The 11951-nt window shown below is 42.4% G+C and overlaps 1 protein-coding gene across 1 annotated transcript; it reads right to left on the reverse strand.

The window, feature by feature from the left end:
• Positions 1-360: 360 nt before the first annotated feature.
• On the reverse strand, positions 361-8412 carry hsd20b2 (hydroxysteroid (20-beta) dehydrogenase 2). The gene is made up of 11 exons (XM_030746304.1): positions 8262-8412; positions 7550-7596; positions 3771-3846; positions 3519-3629; positions 3214-3281; positions 3017-3061; positions 2843-2877; positions 2670-2751; positions 2468-2533; positions 553-702; positions 361-471 (listed from the first exon to the last, which is right to left on the reverse strand). The coding sequence occupies exons 1-11, from the start codon at positions 8410-8412 to the stop codon at positions 361-363; spliced, it is 942 nt and encodes a 313-aa protein (XP_030602164.1).
• Positions 8413-11951: the final 3539 nt, after the last annotated feature.

The following is an 11951-nucleotide window of genomic DNA, read 5'->3' on the forward strand; positions in this document are numbered from 1 at the left end:
GTTTTCTTTCCAAAGTCAGTAATGTTTGGATAAAAGTAAAATAAAACAATTGTCTAAGTCTTAAAACAATGGTGACGGTTTTTTTTATTCACAGAGTTGATTGACAGACTTTTTTTGACATATGTGAAAAAGGTTTTGTTTGTTGTAGTGTCTTTTGCACAGGTGAGTTTGTGTTATGAAAAATGCCTTAACTGAGAATTGCATTAAGAGTGGTGAGAATGACATTCCTGATTTGAGAATTGCACCAAAGCAAATAAGAAAAACTGTAATATGCATAGCAATACAGACTGTAGAGTAAACCCTATCTTTTCCTGCAGACAAAGCAATTCAAATATCAGTGCAGCTGGAGTCACATGACTACTACTCCTTTTCACTGGTCCTCTCCTTTTTCTTACATGAACTTCGTAGTCTCCTAATGAGGAATGTCGACATCCGAAGACAGTCTGGCAAGAGTCTGGTGAGAACTGCATTCTGTAGGTTGTTGGAAAAGGGAAATGTTAACTTATTGAAGCTGACCAATTCTAAGTGATAATACTTTAACCTCAAACTGACCTGGAGTGCATGGGATAGACAGCCGGTGGTGCAGCTGGAGTGACCCACAGTGTTCAAAGCCTCACGGGCAAACGCTGTAGCGCTCTTCATGAAGCTGTTGACTTTCATGTTTTTTGTCATATTGGTGGACACCAGCAAGGGAGCCACACACTGTGAAACAGAAGGAAGGTTGAACAGTGTAATGTCTCTTCACATGGTAAAGCCTCAAGAGGTCAGGACAACTCTGACCACACTTATAAGGCTAGGTATGTTATCTAGACCTACTGTCTTACCCACATCACAGAGCTCCCGTATTGTGAACCGGTCTATGCTGATATTCAGTAAATAAGAAATCTGGATGAGTGGTAGATCCATGCTGGCCTGTGTTTCCGATCCTTCTACCAGAAGACTTTGAAAGTGTGATAGCCAGTTTTCCTTACACTGTTCAGCAGAACCTCCTCTGATTTGAATAGATGGTCTACATTTTCCATTCAGATCGTTGATAATGAGCCATGCAGCAGCGTGCTGGTTTGAGGCACTATAATAAGAGATTTGGTCGATTTTCCCTTTGTCAGATTGTTTCTGTGCTCTGGTCACATTTTTCAGAGAAGTTCTAGTTGGGTTGTTATCATGATGCTGTGTGACTTCACAGACAGCTTCTCAAGCTTCAGCTGTTCAGAGAAGACTGTGTGAATCTGGACTTTAAGGACAAATTGCTGCAAAGAAGCTACTTCTAAGGAAGAACAAGAAAAAGAGAATGGCTTGGGCCAAGGAACACAAGGAATGGACATTAGACCAGTGGGAATCTGTCCTTTGGTCTGATGAGTCCAAATTTGAGATTTTTGGTTCCAAACGCCATGTCTTTGTAAGATGCAGAAAAGGTGAGCGGATGGTTCATACATGCATAGTTTCCACCGTGAAGTGTGGAGGATGTGATGGTATGGGGGTGCTTTGCTGGTGACGCTGTTGATGATTTATTCAAAATTCAAGGGGCACTTAACCAGCATGACTACCACAGCATTCTGCAGCAACATGCCATTCCATCTGGTTTGTAGTTGGACCATCATTTGTTTTTCAACAGAACAATGAGCCCAAACACACCTCCAGGCTATGTGAGGGCTATTTGACCAACAAAGAGGGTGATGGAGTGTTGCATCAGATGACCTGGCCTCCACAATCACCTGATCTAAACCCAACTGAGACGGTTTGGGATGAGTTGGACCGCAGAGTGAAGGCAAAGCGGCCAACAAGTGCTCAGCAACTCTGCGAACTCCTTCAACACTGTTGGAAATCCATTTCAGGGGATTACCTCATGAAGCTGATGGAGAGAAAGCCAGAGGTGCAAGAGGTGCCTACTTTGAAGAATCTAAAATCTGAAACACGTTCTGGTTTGTTTAATACTTTTAAGTTTACTATATGATTCCTTATGTGTTCCTTATGTGACTTTAGCATTAATTTACAATGTAGGGGAAAAAAAGAAAAAGGAAAACACTGAATGAGTCCAAACTCTTGACTGGTACTGTATATATATATATATATATATATATGTATATATATATATATATATATATATATATATATATATATATATATATATATATATATATATATATATATATATATCTATATATATATATAATATATATATATATATATATATATATATATACTGGTTCCAATGTAACCAGTATATATATATATATATATATATATATATATATATATATATATATATATATATATATATATATATATATATATATATATATATATATATATATATATATATATATATATACATTAAATATGTCACATTAAATATGTCAATCTAAAATTGCCTTGGTGCATCTGAATAATTTGGCTTTGAGGATTTCGAACATAAATAAGAGGTTGAACACATTTAGATTCGGAGTTTGGCCAGAATCATATACTTTACCTGAACAGTAATTCCCTTTGACTTGTACTCTGCATGGAGACACTGAGAGAAATATGTTACAAAAGTCTGGAATAAAGAAGAAAACAGGCAAACCACCATGTGAGCATCATCAAACTGTGTGTCAATGATAAAACACTTCAGTATGAGTTGGTCAGGGTGTGTCTAAAATAATATGTGCAAGTAAATCATACTGAGACAGCACCTTGGTGGCAGAATAAAGTGTCAACAAAGGCTGTGGAAGGACACCCGCCATAGATGAGATGTTGATGATCAACCCCTTCCCTCTGGGTAGAAGATGGAAGGCAAACATCCATTAATTCAAGATATATTGTCATTATCTAACCACTGCAAACCTTTGAATTTTTGTGTCTGTACCGTTTAACCATGTCTGGAAGAACCAGTCTGGTCATCTGTGTTAAGATGACACAAAATTACAATCTTTTGGATACATACATCAGTTGTTATTAATGAGAAGAAAACTGTGTTAGGATACAGGAGAAAATGGAAAATGAGTCACTTGTACAGGAAATACTCACATAGACATCTTACCTGAGGGACAGACAGTATGTTACAGTTGATAACCTGAGTGATTTTCTGGTCAGAAAAAACACAGAAGTGAAACTACATGACAAATATGAGTGGCTGAGTGAAAATAGGTATATAACTGACTTTTATCAGTAAAACTATATCAAACAGTTTATTAACATTAGAAAATAACATTTTAAAAAAACAAAAACAAAGCTTACCTGTTCGGCATCTGGTGTTTCCAGGAAATAGGCAAAACCATTAGTACTGGTCATTCCCACATTGTTAACTGTGTAAGGACACACAAAATAAGCCCTTAATAAGCATTTAATAATAAATAAGTGAAAAAGTGCTTACAATTAGAGATAGACAGACAGACAGACAGACAGACAGACAGACAGACAGACAGACAGACAGACAGACAGATAGATAGATAGATAGATAGATAAGATAGATAGATAGATAGATAGATAGATAGATAGATAGATAGATAGATAGATAGATAGATAGATAGATAGATAGATACCCAGAATTCCAATCTGCAGGCTTTGTAATTTCTTGGCTATAGCAGGGTAGATACTGTAGCCATGTGTGAAGTCCACTGGAATGGTTTGAGTCCTTCTTCCATAAGCATCCTCTTGAGAAAACAAACAATATTTTTGATTATTTTGACTCAAGAGTTGCACCACATGGAGAAGTACTGAAGTGCTTCCTTGTTGAAAATACAAGTAGTCTATATAATATACAAAATACAGGTAGTAGTTTTTATTTAACTCACCGATCTCTCTGGCAACAATTTGAAGCTTGTTATCACATCTGCTTATTAAAACAATATCCAGGCCTCTTCGTGCCAGCTAGAAGAGACATGGAGACAGGTTTTGTGGCTGTCTTACAAGAAGAAACAAGATCTGTCAAACTTTTCTTAATTCCATTCATCCATCCATCCATTCTCTTCCGCTTATCTGGGGCCGGGTCGCAGGGGCAGGAGCCTAAGCAGAGAAGCCCAGGCTTCCCTCTCCCCAGCCACCTCCTCCAGCTCATCCGGGGGGACCCCAAGGCGTTCCCAGGCCAGCTGAGAGATATAATCTCTCCAGCGTGTCTTGGGTCTACCACGGGGCCTCCTCCTGGTGGGACATGCCCAGAACACCTCACCCAAGAGGCGGCCAGGAGGCATCCTAATCAGATGCCCAAGCCGCCTCAACTGGCTCCGTTCGATGTGGAGGAGCAGCGGCTCTACTCTGAGCCCCTCCCGGATGGCCGCACTCCTCACCTTATCTCTAAGGGAGAGGCCAGCCACCCTTCGAAGGAAACTCATTTCTGCCGCTTGTATTCGCGATCTTATTCTTTCGGTCACTACCCAAAGCTCGTGACCATAGGTGAGGGTAGGAACGTAGATCGACCGGTAAATTGAGAGCTTCGCTTTTACACTAAGCTCCCTCTTCACCACGACAGACCGGTGCAGTGTCCGCATCACTGCAGAAGCAGCCCCGATCCGTCTGTCAATCTCCCGCTCCCTTCTCCCATCACTCGTGAACAAGACCCCGAGATACTTGAACTCCTCCACTTGGGGCAAGAACTCGTTCCTGAGCCGGAGAGGGCACTCCACCCTTTTCCGGCTGAGGACCATGGCCTCAGACTTAGAGGTGCTGATTCTCATGCCAGCCGCTTCACACTCGGCTGCGAACCGTTCCACTGCGAGCTGGAGGCCACTCCCTGATGAAGCCAGCAGGACCGCATCATCTGCGAAGAGCAAAGATGAGACTGTGAGGCCACCAAGGAAGAAGCCTTCCGCCACCTGGCTACGCCTAGAAATTCTGTCCATAAAAATTATGAACAGAATCGGTGACAAAGGGCAGCCCTGACGGAGTCCAACACCCACAGGAAACGAATCCGACTTATTACCGGCTATACGGACCAAGCTCTCACTGCGGTTGTACAGAGATTGAATGGCCCGCAACAACAGGCCAGACACCCCATACTCCCGCAGGACCTCCCAAAGGATACCCCGAGGGACACGGTCGAATGCCTTCTCCAAGTCCACAAAACACATGTAGACTGGTTGGGCAAACTCCCACGCACACTCGAATATCCTTGAGAGGATAAAGAGCTGGTCCAGCGTTCCGCGACCAGGACGAAAACCGCATTGTTCCTCCTGAATCCGAGGTTCGACTAACAGACGGACCCTCCCTTCCAGCACCCTGGCATAGACCTTACCAGAGAGGCTGAGGAGTGTGATCCCCCGAAAGTTGGAGCACACCCTCCGGTCTCCCGTCTTAAAGATGGGGACCACCACCCCGGTCTGCCAATCCAATGGCACTGCCCCAGATCTCCACGCGATGTTGCAGAGGTGTGTCAACCAAGACAGCCCTACAACATCCAGAGCCTTCAGGAACTCAGGGCGAATCTCGTCCACCCCAGGGGCCCTGCCACCAAGGAGTTGTTTAACTACCTCAGTGACCTCACCCCCAGTGATGTTCAAGTCATCTCCCTTGTCCCCAGACTCTGCTTCCACTACAGAAGGCGTGTCAGTGGGATTCAGGAGGTCCTCGAAGTATTCCTTCCACCGTCCAATAGCCTCAGTTGAAGTCAGCAGCACCCCACCCGCACTATAAACCGTGTGAGTGGAGCACTGCTTTCCCCTCCTAAGTCGCCTGACGGTTTGCCAGAATTGCTTCGATGCCGTCCGAAAGTCTTTTTCCATAGCCTCACTGAACTCTTCCCACACCTGAGTTTTTGCTTCGGCCACTGCCCAAGCTTCATTCCACTTGGCCTGCCGATACCTGTCAGCTGCCTCCTGAGTTCCACAGGCTGACCAAGCCCAATAGGACTCTTTCTTCAGCTTGATGGCTCCCTTCACCTCCGGCGACCACCATCTGGTTCGGGGGTTACCACCACGACAGGCACCAACCACCTTGCAGCCACAGCTCTGAGCAGCAGCCTCAACAATGGAGGTGCGGAACATGGTCCATTCGGACTCAATGTCCTCAGCCTCCCTCGGAATGTTGTCGAAGTTCTGCCGGAAGTGGGAGTTGAAGATCTCCCGGACTGGGGCTTCTGCCAGACGTTCCCAGCGCACCCTCACAATACATTTAGGTGCGCCAGGTCTGTCCAGCATCTTCCCCTGCCACCTGAACCAACTCACCACCAGGTAGTGATCAGTTGACAGCTCAGCTCTTCTTTTCACCCAAGTGTCCAGAACATACAGCCGCAGATCTGATGATACGATTACAAAATCGATCATCGACCTGCGACCTAGGGTGTCCTGGTGCCATGTGCACTTATGGACATCCTTATGTTCGAACATGGTGTTCAGATCGGGCAGGCCGTTCCTCCCAATCACGCCCCTCCAGGTGTCACTGTCATTGCCCACATGAGCGTTGAAGTCTCCCAGCAAGACTATGGAGTCACCAGATGGAGCACTCTCCAGCACCCCACCCAGTGACTCCAAAAAGGGTGGGTACTCTGAACTGTCATTCGGCGCATAAGCGCAAACAACAGTCAGAACCCGTTCCCCAGCCCGAAGGCGCAGGGAAACTACCCTCTCGTCCACCGGTGAAAACTCCGACGTACAGGCAGCAAGCCATGGGGGATACAAGAATACCCACCCCAGCTCGCCGCCTCTCACCGAGGGCAACTCCAGACTGGAACAGAGTCCAGCCCTTCTCCAGGAGACTGGTTCCAGAGCCCAGGCCATGCATTGAGGTGAGCCCAACTATATCTAGCTGGTATCTCTCAACCTCACGTACTAGCTCAGGCTCCTTCCCCACCAGAGAGGTGACATTCCTCCTGTAGGCCCACCACCCGCAGGAGGTGTCGCAGGGGTTGAGTGCAATGTGTGTCGGGCGGTGGCCAAGGGCGGAGGCCCTGGCGGACCGATCCCTGGCTATCGAGACTGGCTTTTCTTAATTCCAAACCTGAAAATTTCCAGACTTTCCAGATGCATTTTTTTTTTTTTTTACACTGGAAGAACAAAAAGATGTTTGCAGCACAGATATGCACATGCATGCCACGGCTGTCATGGTCCTTGGTCTCTGACCCAGGGTTTAGTGGACTTTTGAAGTTTAGCCATTTTCATTTGTTAATCACTGATTTGTTTTCTCTATTGTGCATTAATTTCCTAGTTCTGAGGTATTGTTTATATTGTTCATGTGTTTTCCACTCTAGTATACTTAAAGTTTAGTTTTTCTCTGTCTGCCTTCATGTGTCAAGTCTGTGATCTTGTCTCCATGTTCAGCTGTTTCCTGTTTTACTGTGTCAGTCTTTGTCTCTTGTGCTCTGTATTTAGTTTCTGGTCAGTCTCATTGCAGTGTTTGTTCCTGTGTTTCCAGCATTCCCAAGTCTCTAGTGTTCCCTAGTTAATGTTTCCCAGTTTAGGTTTTCCTTAGCTTCTGTTTCCTTGGCTTTGTAAGTTCTGTTAACGGCCACAATAAAGGCTAATTTCCTGTTTATCTGCCTCTGAGTCCTCACCTCCACACTCGCCACAGTCTTTACCAAAGGGAAGTCTTAACCACAAAATATCCTGGCTTAATTTAGAACTTACAAAAGCTGAAGACTCACCTCAAGGGCATACGCTTTACCAATGCCAGACGTGGCACCAGTGACAACTGCACAAAGGAGAAAGCATAGAATTATCCTATTAGTTTTGTTTATTTCGACACTACTGTCAAACATAGCAGAAGTGAAATGCAAGTTTATTTGCATGCCCATCTCAACAAGGCAGTTCAAAGTGCTTTACATAAAATGTAAAAGCAACAGTATAACAATATAATATAAAAAATGTAGAAAAAAGTTTAAATAATACGAGAGTAAGCGTTACAGTGCAATGTAAGAAATGAGTAAGTATGTGATTTGATAAAAGGCAGTGACAAAGAGGAAAATCTTCAGCCTTGATTTAAACCAACAGAGAGCTGCAGCAGACCTGCGGTTCTCTGGGAGTTTGTGGAGCATAAAAGCTGAACGCTGCTTCTCCGTATTTGGTTTTTACTCTGGAGACAGAAAGCAGGCCTCTCCCAGATGAGCTGAGAGATCTGGGTGGCTGTCAACATAGCAGCAGATATAATATATATAGAAACCAGTCAGTTCTATATAAGCCAAAGGCAGTGTAATAATCTGAGAACTGGCATGATATGATGCAGAGAGGTACCAGGTCCAAGAGGTCTCAGTCCTAATCCTAAACCCTCCAGAGCTGACACTGTTACATTTATTTTAGTGATGAAGGTAACAAGTAAGAGATGAAGAGTACTCTGTGGTTCCTCATCTTTAATCTTACCAGCCCATTGTCCGTATGTCCTTAAGTCCACTTGCCACTTTGCTGATAAAACAAACTCTCTAAATCCACACCAACATCTCCAAGTGAGTTTCAGAAGGTAGAAAACAACAGTTATTCCTCCAATGATGGCCAGTATGTCAGCAAAGGGCATCTTGCAGCAGAGCTCCTTTGCTTGCAGCTCAGTGTACAGATGTTAAAGAAGTGGCTGACACACTTTAGGCAGTGAAAATTGTTTATCTATTCCACTCTTACCACATTACTCCACCTCTCATTGAGTGCTGCTGTCCTGAAGGTGACACTGCTGGACACATTTGCCATTAAAGCTCTAAAAAGAGTCTCTATAAACTTTTTTAATGCCATGTTTGACAAAACCAAAAGTGCTGGTTCAAAATAAACATCTAGGTGATTTTTTTCCTAAGGCAAGCTCCTAATACATAGGTTTTGAGTATTTCACAATGATATTAACAAGGTTTTAGTGATTAAAAGAAAAACATCAAGCAACTGAATTTGAGTCTGGTAAATGACAAGGGGAAAGGGGATATTACAGCATTTGGGAAATGCTACTGATGAAAAAGAGAGATTTTTCAGTAAATGTTGAGAACTTTTAGTTGTAACTGTCATGTCTGGTGACACAAAATACAATGCTTTTGTTAAAATATCTTTCAAACACGCTCCATTTGTAGTATTTCTGTTTTTAATTTTCAGTCTTCAAGCCCAAGTTCTCCATTAAATGGCTGTTTCCATAACCTGAGTTCTGTATGGTGTGTAAAATTGTCCGGAGTCCCCTTTAACACACTGCAGGATGTAGCAGGTCTCACAGCAATTACATTCGAATCTAATCGTAAAAGCCTAGAAGTACTGCAGATAAAAGCAATAACGTAGTTGTGACAGCTTCTGACAGCTGATAAATCTCAGCTGCAGTTACAATCTGTCACTTTTTATTGCCAGTAGAAACAGTCCTATCCATTCATGCAAAATCAGTGTGTGTACACTGATAAACTCGATTAAATGTCTGAGCAACAATACATGTGGTAGTCCACAAATGTTATACATGTTATACAGTCCTGTGATGAAGTTAAGCTGCTATCAACAGAATGATAAAAATTTAACTGGGTTGCTCCTAGTATTCAGTGCCATTTGACTCCCCATGGCAGAATATAACTTATTTTGTGTAAAAATGAGCCAATACATATTTCTACAAGCGTGTCTTACACTATTACCCCCCCCCCCCCCCCCCCCCCCCTCCCCCCCGCCCCCGCCCCCAATGACCGCCACCACAACCATAAAAAACAATTATATGTATCCAAGATTATTTATTTTCACAAAAATCACTCAGAGCAGCAGAAATAACCTAAACTGCCATGTCCCCAGTCATATTTGTTCAGGATCAGTTAATGACGTATAGTCATGAAAAAGTATGATTCAACACTAACTTGAAGTCATTGTGTTCTGTGTTCTCAGTCTCACATCACTGTGGAGCAATTTCGGCATTGCTTCAGTCCATCGAGGTTTACAGGCATTCATTCATGCACAGGTCCCACCACAGCATTTCAATTAGGTTGAGGTTTGGACTTTGACTGGGTCATTGGACTGTTTTCTTTCCCTTTAGATTTGCTGCGGTACTTGTGATCATTGTCCTGTTGCATGATCCTGTTTCAGACAAACTTTGGCTGCGGGACAGATGGCCTCACATTTGAATCAACAATACTATGGCATACAGAGAAGTTCACGGTCGCTTTAGTGACTACAAGGTGCCCAGGTCCTGCAGCTGCATAACAAGCTCTCTTTTTAGAGAGAAGAGGCTTTCTGCTGCAGCCCTTTCAAACAAGCCATATTTGTTCATTCTGAGATGTAGCGCTTGGGTTTTGTATTGTGGCATTTTGTAAACATATACCAGGAATCTGCCAAAATAAAAGGCTTGCTGAACATCAGTCAATCAAGGCAAAGTAGATGAGAGGTAACCAATGTATCATGGTAGGCCCAGTAACAGACTGGGCATACAGTTGTATAATTGAGGTTAAAGGTCACATGAGTTAGCCTTAATTATCAATGTTGTCAAAAACAGAGACTGAAACCTAATCTTAAAAGTAAAGAGGCCTTGTGTCTCCCAAAGGCTATTTCAGGCTGACCACTTAGTAAATCTAACCAACAACAATTGCAAATTAATCATCCATTAACATCTGTACTGCATGAAAGAATAGAAAAAAACATGTTGCTTTTTATGTCTCTGAACAACATATGTTAAGGTGCTTAAAGTTAGTTTCATTTGAGCATAAAATGAACTATAAAAGGGCAAGCATTTTGTTTACCCAAACACTGAACTCCACACCATGGAAGACAATTATTATAAAATAGAACAAATATTTCATTACAAATCAGTTATGATTTATGGCTAGTGATTCCATCAAAATCAATAAAAAGATTTTGTTTTTCCTCTAAAACAAAAATATTTCAGACATTCAAGTTTATGGAGATAAATTTACTTGTGATACTTTACCTGTATAATAAATGGATAAGTGGGCAGAGACAGTAATGACAAAAAACCTTAGCAGTCTCTCTTAGAGGCTTCGACAGAAATCAGCAGCCAACTGCACTGCTCAGAAAAATTCAAGGAACACTTTGCAAACACACCAGATCTCAATGGGAACATAAACCATGCTGGACTGATATGTAGTACTGTACTGATATGGACAGGGTAAGGGGTTAGAAACAAAATGATGTCACATCGTTTGATGGAAATGAACATTATCAACCTATGCTTCTCCAGAGCCTTTCATGTCTCTCACCCTGTCCAGCTCTCCTACAGTAACTGTGGGACCCACAGTATGGTTGAACATGAATAGACTTAAAGGGATACAGGGCCCCCCCCTCTCTTTCCTATTCATTTTATGTTATTGCTTACTGTTGCTATGTTCATTTATCCTCACGCTGAAATATGTTACCTCGCTGACAATCCAACTGTAGTATTTTAGTAGGGCAAGTACGATTCCAAAGACTGAAACACACAGGCACTGGGTGGGCCAGCTCAGGGGTCCCTCAAGTAAGTCGCAGAGGTCTGGTGTCGTTTAGTGCACGAATGACCTGTAGAGCGCAGCTTCTCATGGAACTGAAGTGCTTGTGTTTCTGTATTCGCAGCGCAAATGACCAGTAAAGTGGAACTGTTATAAACTCACGCACGCCTGGAAGTGTCTTTTGTCCAAGTGTGCAACATAACTGCTTGTCTCCTGGAATCTCCTCCATGGGCTTGATGCTATTTTTATTTATTTATTTTTTTTTGAACAGTTTAATTCTATTTTGTCACTTTGGGAAACTACCAGCAACCAACAGAGGGTGCTGTAGTATCTTCACAGGCAGAAGCTGAATCTGACAGATCCAATAATTTAAGTTAGAGAGCTCCTGTTGATGTTAATATATTTCTGAATGAATAACATTGTAACAGTTTATACATAATCCATGTGTAAAAAAGAAAAATAAACAACAAAATCAGCCAATTATATAATTGGCTTATTTACTTGTTTATTTGTCTTTTTTACACACATACATATATATATATATATATATATATATATATATATATATATATATATATATATATATATATATATATATATATATATATATATTTGCATTATTCAGATTATAATAGGGAGGATGCAGAATGGAGAAGCAGCTCTCTGAGGACAACGCTTT

This window comes from Archocentrus centrarchus, chromosome 14 (assembly GCF_007364275.1).
Source record: "Archocentrus centrarchus isolate MPI-CPG fArcCen1 chromosome 14, fArcCen1, whole genome shotgun sequence".
In the NCBI taxonomy this organism is placed as follows: domain Eukaryota; kingdom Metazoa; phylum Chordata; class Actinopteri; order Cichliformes; family Cichlidae; genus Archocentrus; species Archocentrus centrarchus.